The sequence below is a fragment of the Diorhabda carinulata genome, chromosome 2 (genome assembly GCF_026250575.1).
Source record: "Diorhabda carinulata isolate Delta chromosome 2, icDioCari1.1, whole genome shotgun sequence".
Taxonomy (NCBI): Eukaryota; Metazoa; Arthropoda; class Insecta; order Coleoptera; family Chrysomelidae; genus Diorhabda; species Diorhabda carinulata.
In genome coordinates this window covers 31,329,188-31,352,927 of record NC_079461.1, presented here as the reverse complement: position 1 = coordinate 31,352,927, position 23,740 = coordinate 31,329,188, and the positions used below count along the sequence as shown (strand labels likewise).

The following is a 23,740-nucleotide window of genomic DNA, read 5'->3' as shown; positions in this document are numbered from 1 at the left end:
TCTGAGTTCGGATCTACAAACAGCTGATATATGATCTACCTGATCTCATCTAAGACTATTAGGTAGAACCCCATTTCACATTTATTGCAGTTTTTTGTTGACATTTATGATTTTTAGAATTGTTTTAACACTGTTGCATACTTATGTTAATTTAAATTTGATTTTATTGCAAAAAATCCATAGGTACAATAGCCCGTTAAACGTCTTATCCACATGTTTAAACGAGTTTGGTGAATAATTGGAATTTCTGTAGAAATATTTTTGCTTAGGTTCATTTCTGGGCGAATGATAACAAATATTACAGTAACCTTAGCGCAATCCGTAATACTATAATACGTTTTTATGATTTATATTTTTTCTTCTGTATAATGCATCACTGGTTGATCATTCACTGTTCTTCAGTTCTTCCAATTTCTCAAATCAAAGGTAGTGTGAAATTGGCATTCCGAAAATTTGAGAAGCTATTTATCATGATATATTTTGTATGAAAGACCATTTCATAATAAATCCATTGGGGCAATAAGGCTGATTTATGCAGGTCATTTTGAAGGGATACGTTCGATGAGATGAAAAATTTCCGGAGTAGGCTTTCAATAAAAATAATAATGAAATCTTAAGCGGCGCAATTCCTTTCAGCACCGTTGTAGAAGCTTCGTTAATTAGTAAGCCATGTGTAAGCGATTGAATTTGGATGTAAAAATTAGAATTGACAGCGTTTTTATTGTAATTATTAAAGTTCAGATACAAAAATAGTTTCATTCAAATTGTGGTTGTGAATTTTAAGTAATTGAACTCTTTTACTAGGAGTAGAAGGAAGTTATTGTAAGCTCAGATGCTTGTCTGGCTGTTGAACGTACTCAGAATGTGTTGTCATACGAGTGCCATTTCAACGAACATTTTCTTGCGATTATTATCTATGACTTTCGACGTAGATTAAACCAACAGCATGACTCGATCAACTTGCTTCAACTTTTGGTAATAAAATAACCATCTGGAGCCATCGTGTTTGGCCTGTGACTTACCGTGAGATTGAGGCATACTTGGGCATTAGTAACACTCGCATACATTTAGATTTCTTCGCATTATATATCACAAAATTTGGCAAATGTTCAAAAAAAATATGAGCTTTAAAGGACGTCTACGAGATCTATGCACATAAACCCAAAAGTAAACATCAATCAATTGTAAGTGTCTTTAAAGACGAGCCAAATCTAACAAAACTTGTTCGCACACGAAGCTTCGAAGCAAATGGTCGCCTGTTTTTCAGAATAACTGAACATGTCGCCACTGTTCCATTAGAGCAACGTAGAACGGTCAATTCTGAGCATTTTTTTGCCAGAAGTGTTCAAAAAAATCAGGAAAATCAATCGCGGAAGACACATCATTCTCCATCACGACAATGCGAGCTCTCACACGTCACAGTCATCCGCCGTACAGTCCTTGTTTGGCACCCAATTATTTCTTCGTATTACCGTAGATGTCAACGTTTTTCTACACCCGAAGAAGTAGTTGATGCGTTCAAACCACATGGAATTTTATTGATATTATTTTGAAGGCCGTATCCAACTATAAATATTTGTAATCTCAAAACTTAAGTGGCAACCCTCGTATACTTATCATACTAACAAAAATTAACCGAATACTGGGTAAGTTGGAATTTCTGGAACCGTTGGTGACAGTGTAATTGTAAGTGATAGTGTAAACATTATAATTGAATTTTTGGTACCTCCGGAGAGCGGTCGAAGTCAGGATGGAGAAAACTATCGAGCAGTGGTAGGCGATAAAGTTTTGGGTAATACTCAAGAAAACACCAGCAAAGTATTTCAGAAGGGATGATTGTCTATCGAAATCTCAATCTGACATTTGATACAATTTGATGGTGGTTGGGAAAAGATCACTCTGCCATATGGACAAAATATAATATAAAATAAATTTTACATTAAAGTGCTACGAAGAAGAGAACAAAGAATCAATCGCGTCATGCTGAAGAATTCTCAAGAGCTCCACACTCACAATGCACCTGCTCACTTGTCCTTCATCACGACCAATTATCTGACAAAAAACGAGATCAGCGTCAGACCCCAGCCGGTCTAGAGTCTCGACCTTACCCCACTAGACTTCTTTCTGTTCGTCAGCTTAAGAGATCGCTGTAAGAACAACATTACATCGTTACGATAAAGGATATTGTTGTCAAAGTCTTTGCCGCATGGAAATCTTAATGACAGATAGTCCAAGCAAAATAGACATTTGACTTAGCCAAAAATTCGCATAGAGCTGGAGGTTAGTCGGAAGTAGTAGTATTAGGAAGTCCTCATTGATCCTACTTCTGCAAAAAATTTTATTCAAGGTCAAAAGTACAAAATTAAGGTTTTTTCCATTTTTCTCGAAAGTATTAACGTGAAAATAGGTTGGACAAAAGTTGTAGATCATACAATTTTCTATAAAAATGGTCTAGTCACTTTTTCTCTTAGGACTCACCACTCGTGAGATATATCATTAGAAAATTCATATTTTACATAATTACGCACTAGAGATACGATAAATATTAGAACTGCAGAACAACATCGTCGGACTACAGAAACATCTTAATCTATTGATATCGTTTTTAATCTATCTATAAAGTTCCAACAAACCAACAACATTTCTTGCAAGTATACACACAATCGCTTCATTTCAATGTTATGTGAAGAATTCACAGCTGCTGGTATTCGAATAAAACAAGCTGATAATGATGCTGATGTCCTTATAATTGAAATAGCAATAGAACAATGGAAAAGTTCAAATAGAACTGTCGTTGTTGGCGAAGATGTTGATTTGTTAATATTACTGACTGCTCGGACTCCAGTCCAGTATTGTACCTTTTCGATCAATAAATTATCAAATCCAGGTCTTGATGCATTTATTTCCGAGCACCCTATATAATTAAAGCAAGCTACTTCATTCATCGTTAATCGCAATCAACGAAAACAACTAAAATAAAAATCATGACCAACAGGAATAATAAATTTATCAGGAATGATGTTAAAAATATTTTTTCAGAAACATTTTAATCAATCAGCTGATTTGATCGACATTTGGTTATTGTTCCAAAAGTAACTATATAAATAAAGTTGCGGGATTTTGCATGATTTGATTAGTTAAGCTTCATCCGCGCATGTTTTCGATTAAAACGTATTCCATATTACACAACTGGATAACTGTAAACACATAAAATTTTATGAATTACCTGTGTTTGCGAAAGACATATACACTCAGGTGGACAGTTAGGTAACAATGTGAAAGTTGCTGTTTGTAGAAAAAGCAGCGCAAAAGCACATCTAGTTGGCTGGAAACTGCCCAAGGGCATCTGAAAGAAGAAGAAGATATTAAAACAGATTTTAATATATTGAATCGAATACATCAACCCTTTTCAATCAAACAACTAAACAAGAGGAAAATTGATTTTACTAGATTCGCATGGACATTTCAATCTAATTCACGTATTCATTAGCAATTGTATCAACGTCTTCTGATTATTTCTCTATTTTATAAATATATAAGTGGAAGGAAAATTAAATTGTATGTTACAAACAAATTATGATTTAACTCAATCAATAACAATATAAGTTGAATATGGAAAAAACATATTAGGATTTCAAGATATATCAAGAATCAAATGTTAGCTATTTCCCACTCTTCTCAATATCAAAATACTCCATTCTAGTTACGATTAGACTCAAGATGTAATTAAAAATTGTTTTCTTTTTCAACTGAGATCAGTTACAAGCTACTAATAAAAATGTATGTTTGTTGAATGGAAAACACAAGAAGAATTACTAATTGTGGCTATTTGAATGAATTTATTTCTCATAGGTTTTTGAAACAGTCTCAAGACAACATAACAATGATTATTTCAAACAGACAAAACTTATGCAGCAATGAAAGATAATGAATGTCACGTACATACCAATACCCAAAGGGCAAACAGATTCAGAAGATCGGTGGTCAAAACAAAGATTAGTAGAAGATACAGTGAAAAATAAAAATGAAAAACAAACACTCAAGTTTTCTTTTCACTTTAGTTGAAGTATTGTTATATAGATTTTTATTTTGATTTTCCTTATTTTTATGAATTTAATTTGTTTCATTTATATTCCACAGTGTATTTTGTTCAAAGGAATGTTGGAATGAAATGGACGCTTTCCTAATAATCGTATTGAAGGATTTTCGGAGTTAGTTTATTTAGTATTTTGTAGCTACAATCTAACAGCCGACTTTCAACCGTAATTTTGAACTAAACTGTATATTAAATATACTCTTATTAAACTTGATTTCCCAGAAGAAACATTATGTTTTTATTTATTTGCCGAATTTATTTGAACGTCGTACAACTAAATTTATGGACCCATTAATCTTTTGTAAATATACCTCTAAAATTCGTTGCCCGGACACAAAAAATTGCTTTAATAGTATACTAAGATCAAATGACAATATGTGATAATTTATTTTGAGCACATCATACTTAGTACTCTGTATAAGGCAATTTTTAATTATTGCTATCCGTTATTGTGGTGATTGTGGTCAAAATGTTTGAAAATGAATTCGAATTTATCAGTTAATCAATAATGAATAAAAATAGAATCTACTGTACTACTAACGGAAGTAATAAGAAAGTTTACATAAAGCATCGTCTACAGCGACATATACTAGGTGTCCGATAAATCTACGGCAATATGTGCTAAGTAGGCCAAGCGTCTGAGCAAAAACAGTCGGTTCATAATGCAAAGTTCTAGAAAACGGATTTTTTTTGGAATACGTTCAGGAGTGTCTCCTGCATGTGTATCCAAGTGTATCAAACACGTTTTATCGAATATCTCGCGAAGAATAAAAAAAGTAAATAATATAATATCCAACGGGAAATTTCCGAATTTTATTGTAGAGAATATGTATAATTGACCTTGTGGTGGAAGTTTGTAATTAAAATTATTTGGCCCGAATGCAAAGCAACTTTCTGACGCGCGTTGTAGGTTCGATAGTCACTCAAATATTTTTTTTTATTTTCTTCAATTATATGTACATATTCTCCAAATAACTTATCTCTACAAAATTCGGAAATCTTTCGATCCTCTAATTAATACGATATAAACTCTTCATGTTGCGTAATTTGTAGCTTCCACAAACTATAATGTAAATCGATTTGCTCTAAAGGAGCTCAGTAGTGAAATTTGAAGTAGCTGAAAACAGCTCAAATCTTCCTATGTATAAATAACTACTTGATGTCTTTTGAAACGTATATTTCGCTCCCATCGGCTGGCAAATACCTTTAGGAAGAAGTAAAAGTGTTTTACTTTCATGGTTATTACCAATGGAAAAACTATAAACCGAACATTTTGTTTCAAACGTTTTTCATCATGCATTCTTCTCTAAAAATCAATTTCCTGATAACGTTATAAAATATTATTTGTATCGAAATCCATGCGTTGATTTGATAGTGAAAATCATTCGTCGGCCCTTCTTAAAATTATTTAGCCACAATGACCAAAGTATTTCTATTTTGGTGCGTGATATTCGAGAACTACATTTGCTCATACTACAATATTACCGATATAGTTCTTCCGGTACCATATTCAAATATTTCCATGTAATTATTGTCATGTAAATTACGCGGAGCGTACACCTTGTTTGCAGCCTACTGAATAGAAACATATTAATGAAATTAATTATGACAATTGCAGTAATATTGTTTCCATATTGTTTGTATTGCACTGGTTGTTTGTTTTAATTGGTCGATAAAACGGAACACTGTAATGTGTTCTATCTTCATTATTTTAATTACAGTATTGTGATTTGTTATATAGTTTCAGATCTATTTACTCGATTGGGAACTGTAATGATTCCATATTTTTGAACGAATGTATCCATTCTATTTTGAACTATCACTGTGCAACAGAAACTAATGAGAAACAAATCAAATAATGAGCTTAAGTTTATCACATACGATACAGTAGGTTGTCATCTATGACATTATAATGTATGTTATAAATTTTATAAATATATTCCAAAATAACTACATAATCATCATAGTCAAATTTTAATATTTTTGACCCTTGTTCGAAATATACACAAAACTTTACGTGTTGCTTGGAATCTATATTTCATACTAGCCATAGTAAACACGATTTCAAGAAGCATTGACAAAATTTGGAACAGTCACCTCGACGAAGCAATTGCCAGGAAAAGTCACTGCGACTGTATGGACCTTTCGTAAGCTTGTTGGCAAGACATGGAGACTAAAGCCTGAAATGGTATTTCATCAAACTCATTATCACATATACGGAGCTTGTTTGGTGGTTGAAAACTGAACAAACAACAACTCACAAAAAACTAAACAAGATTCAAAGACTAATCTGTCTAGGTATTACAGGGGCAATTTCAACCTGCCCTACTACAGTCTTAGAGGTACTACTAAACCTGCCTACTCTTCGCCGTATAATAAACAAAGAGGTATTTAGCAAAAACTAAGCTAGTGAAACTAAAATCATAAAATTTTATATGTCACCTAAGAATTCAAGAACTAGTAAAGCTAGAAACCCGTGAAAAACCAATGAACTAAATGCATATCATGTTGAACAGAGATATACCATTCGAAGAGGTAATTAACGACTGCCAAAATCTTTCGCAAGCATGAAAAATGGTCCAAAACGCAAGCTCTTCAAACCTCTAGGAATATCATTTACCATTTTCCAGGTGAAGTTGATAGGTATTGACAAATATGCTCAGGAATATTTGGATAGAAATCTCTAAAAAAGCACATAAATATTCTCTTCTCTCAGATAGCCAAACGACCTTGAAGCTCCTGAAAGCTATTGAATGCACATTCAAACTAGTATGTGAGTGTGAAAAAACTCCAAAAGCCTTAGCTAACAAAAACAAAGTAACTCTGGCTTCAAGGGCACCAGGGTATACCAAGAAATGAGGAAGCAGAAAGCTTTGCTAGAATCCTACTATGGCTTCACGAGATGTCCCATCAATAACGAACTGAACGAAATGCTAAAGAATCAGCTGGAGTCTTACTGGAGAAACACTCCAGGCACTAAAGATTAACAGTCTGCAAGCATTGCTAGGTCTCATTTTCCTTGGTAACGCTTTTCAATTATGGTGATATCTTGATGAAAGCGCTCTACATGCTCGTCACTTACAGCGCCCATATTTTCCGGATAAAACATTAATGGAAAGGTAAAAAGTGTATTTTCAAGGACATATCACGTCCCAATTCATAATATATATTAAGAATTTTTTGACGAGGTGAGAATATTTAAGGAATCTGTAGTTACCCAAAAATTTTTTTTTATTGGAAATTTGAAAATAGTTCCATGTATTTAACGAAACTGATATCCGCAGATGATTGGATATTATTAGCGAAATCTACAATATAATCTAAAAATATTAAATATGAATATGAAATTAAATATAGATAAATGAATGAAGAGCATGCTGATAGCAACAGAAGATAAAGTACATAATGTGCAAATACAAGAAAAGTTAATTGAACAAGCAACAAATAGTGAGATAATAGAAAAACGTCAACGAATGAAAAAGTGTTCGATCACCTCTCTTAAAATCGCAAAATATTAATTGGTAACGACAACAATTCCATTATTATAATAAAATAAAGCTGACACGATATTACTACATAAATCAAAGGAATTATGACTGACCAACTGACTACAATAAGTCACGTCTTTGACTTTGATCTTGGCCAGTAATAAGATACATTCGAACAAAAGGGCCATTGCACTACAAGAGGAATAGAATCAGTAGATGTCACAAAATAATTCTGATAATAAATAGGAGAAAAAAATGCTAGAAACAGTAGGCAGCAAACATAAAGCGATTATCTCATTTACTTGACAATTGAGAGTATACAATATAAAAATTAGATCAGCAAAAGAATCATACAAATCAATTTTGTTCAGAGAACGAATGAACAAATTATATTTTTTGAATAATTTCCACAATTGATAGCGGATATAAAAGAGAGACGATAATAATAAAAGAAAATTTACAATAGCAACTTGGGTAGAAATTTTAGCGCTCATTGAATTTCAAGTTAAATTCAATTATATGCTGGACAATTGTTCAAAATTTTTGATAATTTCAAAGGATTTCGATTAATAATATACGAAGGTAGGAATTAAATATTGCGCCCAACAAATAATTGCAATATAGTGATACAAAACCTAGTTGAACTTCGAAAAAAATAGTTACAAATAAGCCTGTTCTTATACATGAATTTTGAATAAAGTATAATTTCATATATATATCACGAGAAAAGCATTTATATACGTATCAATCTAAAGTTTCTCGTTAAATTGAATAAAACTCCGACAGAGTGCTATAAATTGTTGAAATAGGCCTATGGGGACAATTCTTTATGTCGTGCGCGTGTTTTTGAGTGGTGTAAGCGCTTTAGTGAGTGCCGAGAGAGCAAATCAAAATTTAAGACAATGTTGATAGTTTTTTTGACATTAACGGTCTCGTGACTATTGAATGGGTTCCAGAATGTCAGACTGTCAACCAGACTTACTATTTGTCAGTTTTGGCAATACTGCGAGAACGAGTTCGTAAAAAACGACTCGAGTTGTGGAAGAACAACTCATGGATTTTGCACCAGCACCAGGATAACGCACCTGCCCATAACGCGCCATCTATGAAGCAGTATTTGGCCAGTAAGCGCACTCCAGTGCTCGTACACCCGCTGTATTCACCAGATTTTGTTTCCGAAGATAAAATTTACTTTGAAAGGGACCCGATTTGAGTAGATAGAAGCAGTAAAGCAAAAAACGGCAGAGCTTCCAAAGGCACTCACCAAAGAAGATCTCCAGCACTGTTTCGATACATGTGCGGTGAGGGGAGGGGAGTATATTGGAAGGGAGCATTCGAATATAGAATAATCTCTATAATAAAACCCTTTTTCGTAACCAATCTTGTTATTCAATAGCCAGACCTCGTATTGTGATGTTCAACTTCTTGGGTGAGAAAAAGATTTGGGCGCCAATCGTTTGGTAATTTATACACGACGTAAAATAAAAACAAATTTAATGGAGTAGTCACAATATTTAATACTATCATCTAATTTTGACTCATCCTATATTTATAAATATTTTCTCTTATGTAAATTAACAATGTAGTTTTTTCCGTGGGTTTTAACAGTTAAAATTAATAGTATGCAAAACTTTATTAATAAATTTAATTTAGTTAATCTTTATCGAAAATGCCATCATGAATGTCCAGCATAATCCTACCTAAAGTAGATTTTGCAGGATCTACTCGACAGGCAGACGTAGCTCACCGAGTGCCTGCTGATGTCCAGCACTTCGATTCTTCAGGCATCCTTTCTTTGGAGATGTGCAAGTCTGTGGGATCAGATACTAAGATACGTCTTTTCCGATCACCACATCCTTCAGAAGTTCAAGATCAATAACCACAAGCATCTCTACACCCTCTTGTGCTTGCTTTTCACATAAAAAAATATCGGAAATACTTTACTGGACCACCAGAAAAACAACAATATAGGACGTTGTAGACGTGGAAGATGGATAAGAGGTACAAAAAGAGACTGTAGAAATTATTTGAATAGGATGGCTGTTAATGAAATAGTCAGAATTGTCAAATATTTCTAAATTATAATCTAAAAATAGACTTTTAGGTGAAGCACTGAAGGAAAAGTATTAAAGCTAGATATCAGCGTGTAAAGTATGAGGTCAAGTTGTATTTACAAATCAGGACCATGTCTGTAAAATAGAGCAAGAAGACTAATCTTCTACCTAATCATTGATTTGTGTCGTTTCTGTTCACTGCTTATTCTGCTTATAACAATAATAACTTTTATACGCTTTTCACACAATTTCATTTCCATTTTCAAGTTAGAATATAAATACACGTTTTGAAACATACTGAATTTTTTACCGCCTTTTGAAAATAAAAAATGTGTGAAGTTATATACATCTAAACATAAACAATTTGCGAATAAATGGCTACTATTGAAATTGGTGATTGGAAGTGTTAAAACTCTCAAAACAAACATATTTCAGTTTAGTCCTTTTTTTCTAGCTACACTTCCAAACAGATAAACTCTCCAAGCTCTTCTAGAACGGAGACTGTCTACTTAGATTCCCCAGAGTATCCTAAAATAGAAAAATTGGTTTTACGGAACCTTCTCGAACTCCATTTTCCTTGAGCACTATTCAAGAAGAAATAAGAGTCCAAGTTAGACTCGTAAATAGAAAGGTGTATTTGCAAATAGGCAATGTTGTTATTTCTTTTATAGAAGCAATTCTAGTGAAATGAATCGTATTCGTTGAATGAGTCATAAAATAAACTGAAGAGAGAGAAAGTGATTCCGGCTTAAAGTAAAATAATGTGGTTTAGAAAAAGATAGTTCATAATACTTTGTTTTACTAAGTTTGCGTCGTTCATCTATTTAAAAACATAACCTTAAAGGTAAAATTTAATGTTTTTATCAACATCCATAGCTTTGCAAATGACCTAATTTATTTCACAAGGTCGCTTGACATAACGCAATACAACTTGCAAGAAATTGCATGCAAGTCTCTGTAAACAGTAAAAGTAAACAAATTCCTAACCTCAAATTTTTACTAATATTTTGTATCTAATTCAAAAATGAATATAACAAAGCTGAGCTACGAAAGTCAGCTGATCTGTTAAGCCAAAGTATTTAGATTTAAAATTGCATGCAATAAAAATGACACAAAACCGATATTGCGGTTGCGCATGCTTTTGATCAAGAAATATTGCGTCTTGCATTGCATTGCACGTTGTATTGCACCATGTCAAGCGGCCTATATTGAGCTGATAATGTCACCTCACCTGTTCTCACTTTAATAATGGAATGACAAACTGAAACATTCATTCAGTTCATTGTCTTCTAACCCAAAATGCACTCGTCAATAAAAAAATAAAATAAAAATTAATTCGTAAATCTTAACAAGAGAAAAAACAAGTAAATTGCGCACGCGCTTAAAGATTTTAGATGCTAAGTTCCTTTTTGACAATAGTATAAGTGAAGCGTTCTAAAGATTTTTGTAAAAATGGTACAAACACTCTGCATCTTCGACCATAAAATTCTAGACAGCTGAATTCAAACGGGCCCATATCAGCTTGATTGTCTGAATTAAATGAGGTCGGATTAAGGTTATAGGGATTAAAGAAGCTATCAGAATATCAAAGGAGAGCATTTGCCATAAATATACTGTCTGGGAATTAAGGCCGCCGATTCATAAACTTGACTTTCCGTTTGCCGTTGACGTTTGCTGTAACAAAATTAAAAACATTGAAATGCGTAAGACCATCAAAGCTGCCGTTTGACGTCGATGTCTGCTGTTGGTGACATTCAACATAAACGAATTTTATGTTTTCACGTCGGCCGTTCGTAGCAGCTTTCGTAGCAATAGAAATACCGGATTACAAACAAAAAACAGAAATATCGGGAAAACAAACAGCAGTACACAAAAATAATAAACAAACAAACTATTAGGTTAACGTCAGCAACTTCAATTTTATGAATAGGGTCGGGCAATGGCAAATAGAAAGTCAAGTTTATGAATCGGCCTTAATGCTTAAGCTATCTGTGCATTCGAATGAATATTGACGCGGTTTGGACGAAAGGAGTCGATTTCAAACAACCCTCGTATATGTAATAATTGTAAAGTTTTTTTTTCGATGCCTCTTTTGATTAACAAACTTATGATACTTTCGAATATAATCATGAAGATACCGATAATGAAAATTGGGAAAGTGTTGCTATTGAGTAAAATTAGCAAAATAAATTCGAGGAAAAGGAACGTGTAGATTAACACGTTACCATATAAATTGAAGGTTTTCCACAAATTTATATGCAAATAAGTGAGTTTATGTTAACCGTTAGAAAGAAAATCAGGTCGAATTCGTCGATTAAATTTAAATTAGAATATTATTCTTGAGACCGACGAACTTTGAAGTACAAATGATCCGCGACAATTAATGTAACTAATGCGAACCTTTTCTGATTGAACTGAAACTGGGCGATTTACATTTTACGTTCATTAACGTATCAATTCGTCAAATAGAAAATTTTTTTACTCGAAACTCATTACTATGATTTTTTTTATGTGATCAAAGAGGTAAACCAATCTTTGTTTATAAGAAAAAAAATTGGGAATAACGTATAGTTGGGAAGATAAACGACAGATAATACAGTGTAAAACTTTAAACAGTTATATCGGACACATAACCATAACATAACAAATATTTCAATACATTTAAGTCCTGAAGATGCCAGTACTTATATTGCGTAAATATTTTTGTGCTTGTGTTGGGCAATTCTCGATTAAATTTAAATCATTTTGGACGCTTAGTTTTGAACGACAATCGTATAAGTGAGTCGTTTCGAGGAAAACAATTAGTTGTATTTTCACAGGTTTCCTTAAGTTTCTCATGTAAGTTTAGAGAAATCACTAAAAGTGATAAATAAGATCCAGGTTAGAAGAATGTGCAGAATTTTCAAAATTCAAACAGATTTTGATACCACTACTGGATTGGCAGCTTATCAAAAACCTTGTTTAAAATTTTACTTCGGAAAATCAGAAGGCCGTTTTTTTTTCAACCTCCGATATGCTATAAATAAAATATTATACATATAAAACGGTAATTTTATTACCAAGAGATTGTTACACGGTTACTTTTTGATATAATCACCGAAGAGATTGAGACATTTGTGTGGACTAGCTTTTCAACACCCTCTTCAAAGAAAGTTGCCGCCAATGAAGCCTAACCGTTCAGTAACAATAGAGAACAAAAAAAGACCTTGAAACCTCTGGAAATTCCATAGACAAAGCAGTAATGGTGAATCTGCGATTTTCTTTAATTATTCTATCAACTCGTTGAACCAGGTCATATGAAACGACAGATTTGCGTCCTTGGCCCCCTTCATAATGCACATCAATACGGCCATTCACGTACATCACTCATGAAGTTTTCCCCATACATACGACTCATTCTCCGATTCAATCTGCAGAAAACGAATCACACTTCGCAATTCACACTTGGCGTGAGTATAATGGCGAACATGTTTACGGGCCTGTAGCACAACGCCGACTGACGTCTGAATGTCAACAATGTGAGTGTGTAGTGCGAGAGCTTCGCCGTCGCCTACAGCGCATGCCCGCTTTCTTCTGCCCGTGAAACGTCTGCACAGAGCGATGGGAGATTTAGAAAAAAGCGGCCCTCGTATTTTGTAAAATCACATATTCTGAAGAGTATTGAGAAGAGATACCAATTAGCAGCGAGAACTCCGGCAACCCAATTATGCAACGTTTGTAGTAGAATTACAAGGGTATTCAATAGACAATTACATGAATCAATTTCATTATTCCCTTTATCATAAATGGCAATTATCTTTGTATAATCCATAAGGGATTTGAAATATCCGATATGACAGCTATCCATCTAAGTTAACTTACCTCGAGACAAAATTAGTAAGGGTTGCGGTTTGGGCTGGACATCATGATCTATGCATGCCCACCGATACGAAACCACTGGACGGGATAAGCTACGGCCACAGTTGGAGGGATTGTCTATCAAGTCGGAATTTGCAAGGAACAGTGGCGTGCTGCAGAACTTAACCGGTCTGGTAATCACTTATAAGGACTAATTTGCAGACCATAGGGAGTTCTTGTTGCTTTTGAGTTTATGAAATGATTATGTTCATATTTGATGAGTATTGGTATTAATATGAAAACGGAATTCAAACTTTAGAGTTTCAAAATAATTACTAAATAACAGAATATCTATTTCGTTAGAATATTTTGAAAGTTTATTATTATTTTTACAGTATTTTACGACATTTCTCATTTTTTTTAATTCGCTTTCCCAGTGTTTTTTATTGTAAACGTTTTGTCGTTCACAATGGGTAAGAAACACGAAGCGTCGAGTTGTGAATAGAGTATAGGTGTGTAATATGACAGTTTCTAACCTTCAGTGACTTTCGTGATGACAGCATTGCATACAGAGTGTCCCACGACGAGTTAGAATTATCTGTATATTTCAAAATCCTCATTGTAAAATCATGAAAATTTCTACGTTTGGGTTTTCGGATACGATTTTTTTAACTAAAATATTTTCAAAGATGGCCGACTTCCGGTAGAACTATAACATTGTTATTTTAAATAGAATACCCTGTATATTATTAAAATTTTGAGATATACGTAAAATTTTAGTATACTTTTGTCCAACAACTTTTTTCGCAAAATGCATACTTTTTGAGTTATTAATTTTTTTGTGAAAAATTTTACCGCTGCAGACCCTTATAAATTATTTTTTACGAGGATACCCTTAAAGATATGAAAATGGTTTCTGCTCGGTTGCTCTGAGCAAGATCAGACGTATTTGAATCTATGTTGAAATTTTTTTTATTTTATACAGAGTGTGTATAAAAAGTGTTCAAAGTTTAACTTCATAAATATCAAATTTCTTCATTTTTTTTTTAAATAGAACCTATTTAGCATCTATTTTAATGCATTCAGAGGTAAAAAAATAAGTTAAATTCATGTATACTTTCCTATATATAAACCTTACCGTTATCCAGATATTAAATGTTTTCTGTAAATTTTTAGAGATGCGGGTATGGTCCAAATTTTATTTATTCGTTATTAAAATGAGAACTAGCCATTTTAACGATTTTCGAAAGTATCAACAATTGACTAATGACAGTTAGACAACTGTCATTTATTTCAAAGTATATATAAATAATTAAAACTTGTTAAAAACGACTAAAAGTTGGAATAGGATTAATTAATACAATTTGATTTGATTTTATATGCAGACTTTGACAAGATAAAAAAATTGCTTTAGACCACACCTGTGTCTCTAAAAATTTACAGAAAACATTTAATATCAAGATAAAGGTAAGATTTAGGTATAGTAAAGTATGCATGAATTTGACTTATTTTTTACCTCTGAATGCATTAAAATAGAGAAAACTGTGTGGTTCTATTTAAAAAAATAAAGAAATTTCATATTTATGAAGTTAAACTTTGAACACTTTTTATACACACCCTGTACAGAATAGAAATTTTTCCAAAAAGATTCAAATACGTCTGACCTTACTAAAAGCAACTGAATAGAAACCATTTTCATATCTTTAAGGCTATCCTCGTAAAAAAATAATTGATAGGGGTCTGCAATGGTCAAATTTTTTACAAAAAAATTAATAACTCAAAAAGTATCTATTTTTTGAAAAAGTTTTTATACAAAAGTATACTGAAATTTTACGTAGATTTCAAAAGTGTATTGATATACAGGGTGTTCTATTTAAAATAACAAAGTTACAGTAGAACGGTAGAACCGGAAGTATTTGAAAATATTTTAGTTAAAAAAATCGTTTCCGAAAACCCAAACGTAGAAGTTTTCATGATTTTACTATGAGTATTTTGCTATATACAGATAGTTATAACTCGTCGTGGGACACCCTGTATATGGTTGTAAATAAATATTATTTCATTATACATTGGTGATAGATGCATTTGGTATCCAGTGGCGTAAATGCCTAATACGTCCAATTTATTGTGTTTTCAATTCTTTTTTCCATACTCGGAGCTATCGAGTAAAATATAGAGAGAGCAAAGTTGAATTTGACCGGACAACGTTTTATGGCGATGGACCAAAAAAGAAGCTTGTCATTTTCAAGCACGTTACTGTAAGAACATATCAAAACGTCTCGTACACGAAATCGAAAAGAAACTTGACCCTATGGGTCACGTTGTCGAGAGAGCGTCTCAAGACATTCATCAACGTGAGGGTCAACAGATATAGGACCAGACAAGCTGTGTCGATTGTATGAGGGGATGTCAAATTCGTTTAAGGGTGGATTTCAAAGAAATGTGTGAATAAAAATAATTATATTATTACAATTTATTTTACTCATGATAGAGTGAGAACTACCTTTGTATTCAGCTTATTTATTGGTTGATTAATAAGTCCTTTTCCATCACTATTAATACTACAATTTCAATCTCAACATTCTCTCATAAAAACTTTTTAATGTTGTCTTTAGTGGAAGTTATGGTCATTTTAAGATTGTACACAGTTTTGTTTCAAAATAACAATCAGGTTATTTTGTCATTCATTATTCTTAATAATATGCTAATATTACATATTTCTACAATGACTCGAAAAAGAAGTCTTTCCTTTTTCTTTTTCTTGGTAACGGAAAGTTGACGTTCACTGAGTATTGTCACTTCATTATTCTAGCACCTTAAAATTTAATTGACCTACAAACAGTCAGTATACTTGATGAGTAGATGACGTGAAAATATTGCTGTGACATAATAAAAATTTTCTCATACCACCCTTCGTTTCTGAGATCAAATAATTCTACACTACTATCCGAAGGCCAGGTGTGATTCACGCCGAATGGTTAACAATCCGTACCTTTTACAGGGACAATCTATATAATCTAAATGTAGCAGAAAAGAATATTTGAATCAATTTTTCAACAAAAAGGTACTCTTTGCTTAACTCGATAAAATTTATGGCTTAGGAGACATATAGATTTTTAGTTAGTTCTACATGCTAAGGAAACCATTCGCCATAAAGAGACATTATGAAGAAAATTATCATAATTTGTCATTATTTATTGAAAATACTTACAGGAGGTATGAGAAAATTTTTCACAGCACGTCATCTACTCACTCCAGAAGTGCAAGGAGTAGTGTTGAAGAAGTAAAATGTCATCTGTTGTATACTGTACCTTTTTTCTGTTGCGTTGCTTTCATGCGGTCAAAAGTATGTTCAGAATTAAAATAAATATTACATTGATTCATTTTTATATTATATTTGAATGATTTAAATAATTAATTGTAATATTAACCGAGGTTGAAATTGAGTGGCAAACGTATTTAGCTTCCACAGTACTGCTCTATTTAGGGTCTAGTGGTGCTGGAGAGTGCATTTTTCTGTTGAAATACTTTGTCCTGGATTCACTAAAATAGTGACCTTTGGAAACAGTGACCTGAATATAATTCTAAATTCGGTGATTGCAAAAGTGTCACTACATCTTTTGCACTAGTCAAAATTTTTTTCTTAACGCGAGTTATCTTTTATATCTGCCATTTTGTGACTTAAAAAAACCAGGTATAGGTCTTGCATGGTAGAAGCTTTGTAATTCTTTTGTAAATTTCGTAGAAATAGGAGTGAAATTTTTAAGGACACTTGTTTTAGTGTCAGGAAAGGATCGAACGAAAATCTTCCCGAAGCAGCTTGAAATTAAAACCATAAATGTAATCTGCCATAATATTTTCTAACATACTTTTGCTATGAAATACTTCTCAGAATCTTTTAGAATTTGCTTAATTTCTTCAGAAAAGTTTTTTGACTGTTTGATAACAATACAATAATTATGGGACTTCCCAGAATCGACTATAGGGAACATAAACCTGACTGAATTAATTTTCTTGATAATTCTTCAGAACGCGATTAAAAGTATTTTCAGAAAAAGAAATCACTTTGACTTGTATTCTATGCGTGATTTCACAGATCCGATGCTTTTTGAATAATATCTAGGGTTGTTTATTTAAACTCCAAATTTCCGTACTTCATTTTGTACAGTATTTAAAAAATTTCAACTGCGATAATGATTATGCAGTGTTCTGGTCGGCAAATGTTTTCATAATTTAGTATATATTGTGTTCTAATCGTCGGTGTTGCATGCAACGTGGAAAACGTTCTGTAAAAATTTGACATCTAACAACTTATGGTTTACTGGAGTGAGAAAATATTTCTCACTCGAATGTAAGATATTAGCTTTGTTTAGTTTAGGATCGCATGTCCAGTATCAAAATTGTCAAAAAATTCGCATGCGATTAGTCCCTAAACTGATTTGGAATTTCAGCCACCAACAAAATTATTTCTCACTGCGTAATTCTGCGTTTTGTACGTAAGGAATTAATGGTAAAAGTGCAGCATCCATAGCAAACAACTGTGTTGTAACGTTAATTTCTTATGTAAATTACAAAAAGCAAGCTAATTTTTTTCACATTATTTAAATAAAAACAATTAGAACTTGTTTTCTTATAAAAATCGTCTCAGTATGAATTTTTTTGACCTGCAATATCTTACTAGCAATTCCTTAGTTCTGTTTTTTTGATAGAAAATATGAATTCTCTTTTCTTCGAAATTTATTTATGTTTTCTTCTATTTACTAGCCAGCTGATTATTGGGCTTTCAGTTTTCACGAGGTTTTTTTACAAGGGTCGAACTTTTCTTCATTAAATTGCGAGATATTTTTCACTAAGATGCTTTTTTTTTATCTTTTTCTCTTTGAGTTTAATATTTATAATTTTTAGATATCTCTCTTTTTTTTACACTTAAGCGATTGAACTTCTATAGTGATAGCTTTTTACTAAGATGTTTTTTCCTTTGGCTTTAATGTTTATAAGTTTTTTTAGAAGTTTAATAATCATCGTTCCGTATTTCGGATCAAGTCAATCACTACAATAATGTTGCTTATTTATTTTCCACAAGTTCTGAATAATCGAATTTTAGTGAAGTAATAGTTTAGACGTCTGATTTAATGAGTTTTGTTGCCCTACTGGTAATAAAGTCGCAATGTACATTATTTTTTTAGTTCATATACTGCAGCTTATTTAGAATCTTTTTCTATTTTTTCTTGCTAGCGTAATAATTCTGAATCATACATTCAGAAAATTATAATCATGAAACTGTTTCTCTACGGGAAAATGCTGCAATATCAACAGTAAAAATGAACTTTCCTCCCATTTTGTCTTTGGGGAGCCGGTTATAAATTAATCTAACCGAATGCGCTAGAACTTTAGAGTAGTTCCTTCATACATACAAGGTGTCAATTCAAAACCGTATAACGGCCCCTATAGATAATTCAAAAAAGTGCAAACCCTTGTTCTTATTTTAGTTTGTAGGCTGATTTTTAGTAGTAATAGTAATGCTTGGAAACAGACCGGCGCTGTAAGCAACAAGCTTGAGAAAGTTACAACAATTTTGAGCATTTTTCAATGTTCGAGGGTTATTCTGATAAAAATTTTTTTCCAATTATAGAAAAAATACGGAACAAAAACAATTTATTTCAAGGTGCAAATAACAAAAGAACAATTAGAAAAGTTAAGTGAAGATTCATTTATAATTTGATTATGATGTTCTTCGTCAATATTTAAGTAGGGTTTTATTGAGTTGGCATTGTTGTGACCTGCTCTTGCTCTTGTACACCACAATCGACCAACCGCGGTCGATCTATTGGAGTGATTAGTAATTTTTTTTCCTCTGTATCCAAGCCATTCGCTTCGACAGACAATTTTTTCCAATTTTTAATCATATTATCCTACTGGTCATCTTCGGATTTCCAGTTACGATTTATGCTTAGGAATAATCTGCTGATTTTAATATTTGCGCCCCTATTTAATATCAAAGTTTATTCATACTTTTAATGATATTCATACTTCAACTAAGAACTGAAATTATTCTTAATTGAAAGGAATACGTAAAATGCACTAGATAAACGTCCTCAGCATTTGATGAAAGATATTGTAATAGTAAGTTAAATCATGAATATGGTTCGGAATTAGTTACTCAACTAAGCGAAACTAGTTTAGCTGCTGACAAAAAAGAAATAATAGTCGTTTTTGGATGAAGCACCTTTACTGCGAAACTTTCCATATACACAGGGATTTGATTTAAAAAATGACGGCTTTCAAAATACAACACCAGAATATTTTGTACAATATTGACTTCACTAATGATTAAATGTTTGTTCTTAAGGGGAATTTCAACAAACAAAATTGTTGCTACTGCAAAAAACAAAAGCACTGGTCATTAGCAAAGAACCGATTAGATGTAAGATAGAAATTGACGGTACCAGCATGGAAACCAACTACTTAAGCATCACACTATCAAGCTAAGGAGACGTAGAAATAAAAGAACAAATACAGAAAGCCAATAGAGCAGCAAGATGCCTCAATAAAACAATATGGAGAAACAAAAATATTAGAACGGAAACCAAGACTAGAATTTACAAAGTTGTTATAAGATTAATAATGACATACACAGCAGAAACGCGACCGGACACGCCCTGACGAGAATCACGGGGAATATACTGAGAGATTGAGTAAGTAGTGACTACATTAAAACAACATGGAGGGAGGAGAAGTGTCGGTCGATCCCGGAAAAGATGGAGCAATATTATAACTTAAAAGCACAAAAAAAGAAACAGGCAGAATTGCCCATAGAAAAGATAGAAGAAGAAGAAAAGTATTGCTACTGAAGGGATGAAAATGCTCGATATTTTTGTACACAAAGAAAGTGAACATCTGACCTAGTATTCTTGAGAATAGTCTTATTGACCTTCATTCATAGAGGAAAATCTAGCTGGTGAGCTCTACAAAGTTGCTACAACAAACAATATACCTATTAATAATAGCTAGATTGGAAAATGGGATTGATATGGCTGGTAAATGATCAGAAATGTAGGTCAAGGTATCATATATACCGAGATCTATTGTGTTCCTTTTTCTTGTTATGGTACTAGGAATGCTCAGTCTTTAGGTGTAATTCTGTAGTCTCCCACACTTCGAAAAATGCCGATAGAGGTTTTGTTCTCTGCGTAAAAGAATATGCACGTTGCATCCTTCGATAAACATTGCGTCTTTAAGTATCCATTGAGACTAACAAGTCTCCTGTTAATATTCATATATTGCTCTTAATTAGGTTGATACTTTCTCACGCATTTGTCTAAACCTTAAAAAAAGTTGATGGCGCGATATGACCCACATTTCCTAGTGCAACATTCTATCAATTGCGTAAGAAATTCCTTTATGTAAAACGACTACGGGTCTTTATGTAAATGCGCTCCCTAGACATACTAAGTAAGTAATATGTTATCAGAAAAATAATCTTGAACCAAACTCTCATATTGACAAATTAAGATATTAAATTAATGCTTTCTGTCAGTATAAAAATTAAAACCCTGATAGCTTTTCCCCCTTCAATGGAGGAACACATCCCCATAATTCTCACACACATTGTGTGTTTAACTCTTGTTACCAAATCACTACTTGCCTTCCAAACATCGAACTAATTTTTTATTACACAATTAGAAAGAAAATTCCTAGCGGGATAAAAGCTGGACTAATAACGTATCATATAAAACAGTAGGTTACGTTCAACTAGAACGGCTGTCGTATTTTCTAAAAGCTTACACATCAACTAGTCAAAAGTTTCATTCAATGAACTTGTGATTAATGATTATTCATGCCGCCCTTTCGTACACTGTAACATTTTATCCCAAAAAAGTCCGCATAACCTGATTGTGATCGCTGTGAATCAAACCAGTTTGTTTTATTAATGACTTTTATTTTTAATTTTCAAATGACATATATTCGTGTTCGGATAAGACTCATTTTGATCAATATGGAAAGCTACGATATATTTTATATACTTTTTCAACTCCTTCTAGTTGAGAATTCTCCAAAACCTTATACACAATATAAACTAGATGGTTGTTCACAACTTATGAAAAATAGGGAGTTTTCTAATATATATCAATCTCTAGAGGGGTTTGAGACAATTAATGAAGAAATAACGAAATTCTCCGATCCCTTAGAAGTTGTAGAAGATAGAATATGGACCCCATAATGAGAAATACATCAAAACTACCGTATTTTAACGTAGCTAAATCTTTTATTGAGATACAAGAAGTAGTCCAAAGTTGATAAGGAAAAAAATGATAATTAAATTTAACAATATCAATATTGTAACAAACAGATATTAACAAGAGATAAATATGTGATAAATCGTTATTGGAAACCCCATTTAGTCTCTACAATGTAGTACATAGAAGTACTTGGAAATTACTCACTGAAAATTTTCTTGTAAAAGTGTTGAATAAGATGTTGCATGATGTCAACCATTCTTCTCTGTGATACAAGTATTGTAGCCAGAAAGTTTATTCAACATAATTCGGTAAAGTGTACCCAGAATTCTACGCAGTACCTCAATTAATATAAACCTAGCGTAATTCATTGGATTCACATTTCATCTAGGGCTAGAACTTGATATTTTAAACTCGAGAGTCAACAGTTCAAATATTTCCAATTAATAAAATTCCAGGGATTGAAAAAATGTTCTAGCGAAAATTCCTCAACCATTTTCACATAAAATCAAGAGAATATAGTCAATTCAGTTCATAAATTAGTTAAATGTCTTTCTCATCGCCGAAATTCCATTAAAAGCACTTTATTACCTCAGTTTCTTCATTATCTGTGATGCGGTTGACACAAAACAACATAATTATGTAATTTTACGTCAACATCAAAGAAAGGTAGATAATAAGGTTAAAAATTTTCACGTGCTACCTTATTTGATATTGTTCCGTATACTGTTTCACGTTAGTCATTCAATTGTCGAACATTTAAGGGATTAATTGATAAATTTACATATAAAACAAGTTCAAAATACATAATCATTAGTTTGAATGCAGTATTAAAATTAAACGATACATAGAAATCTCGATATAAGTACAAAAACTGTCATACTGGCTCGAATAAACTCAAGTAGTGATCGGTTACCATAAACAATAGTTTACTAAACCATCAATCCAACAGTCCTTTGCACATACTTTCCAACAGCAAGCCCAATATTATGCCACTGCCCAGTTAGTTAGATTAAGCATGGCGTAAAAAGAAACCAAATTCTCGATATAGTGTGATCATTGATGTTGCAGTTTTTTGCGGTTTTCCTGTAATCTGGTGAACTCGTTCACCAGCCAAATAGACGATGGGGCATAAGCCGCAGCTGTACCAGCATTTATTAAATAGTTCCTACAATCCTTCACATTGACAGACGTACAATGAAGCGATACCACTTCAAAAGAAATCCCTCCTAAAAACACAATCTCAGCCCTGTAGAGAAGCTTTTCTATATCAGCGCCATTTCAGAATTAAACTAACTCTCTCAGGAAATTTATCCTATTTATAAAATAAAAACATCCTAACAAACTCTCTCTCAATGTAGTATCTATCTATCTATCTTCCTTTCCAACCCATTGGTCATTCATTTTCTTGAGCATGATAGCCGATTATTTCATGTTTCTCTAATTTCTGCTCACACCTAAGCCAAACACATAACTGTCAATGTATTAGAGTTACATCTATAGACATAGTACTACTAGATTGCATATTCATGTTCCAATATTAGAACGGGGTACAAAGAAAGTTGTAGTTACATCTGTCTAATATTAGAAGTATTCCTTCATGTGTAGGTATGACCACTTCCATCGTTCTATTTTTGAACTCGTTTATTCCATTTCACCAATCACCGCACAGTGGAACAAAGATAGCTCTTCATTAGACCAGGTCACGTTTCTTTCTAAAGCTGGGACACCATTTCAATAAAAAAGTGTATAATTCGCGAAGTCTACTATGTCTATGATTAAAACGATGGATAATTTCGGGTGTAAAGTGTAAAGCAACACTTCGATAGACAACAATTGTACTCTACCATGATTATAGCTCTAAATCTTGAAGCAAGTTCGCATGCTTGACACAAATATACGAGTTTGCAGTAACTCTCAATATTGATATTATTCGATTTTATTGAGGTTTCTTCAAAAAAAAAAAAATAAATTTGTTCTTGTTACAATTTTTAAAAACAGAATTACCATTTTGTTGGAATTAAGTCT

The 23,740-nt window shown here is 32.7% G+C and overlaps 1 protein-coding gene across 1 annotated transcript in view; it reads right to left on the bottom strand.

The window, feature by feature from the left end:
• LOC130903714 (slit homolog 3 protein-like) overlaps positions 1 to 23,740 on the bottom strand; it is a 169,435-nt gene that overhangs the window by 6,429 nt on the left and 139,266 nt on the right. Inside the window, exon 3 of the mRNA XM_057815953.1 lies at positions 3,227 to 3,346. Within this exon, the coding sequence (XP_057671936.1) occupies positions 3,227 to 3,346 (120 nt within the window). The remainder of the gene's footprint in view (positions 1 to 3,226; positions 3,347 to 23,740) is intronic.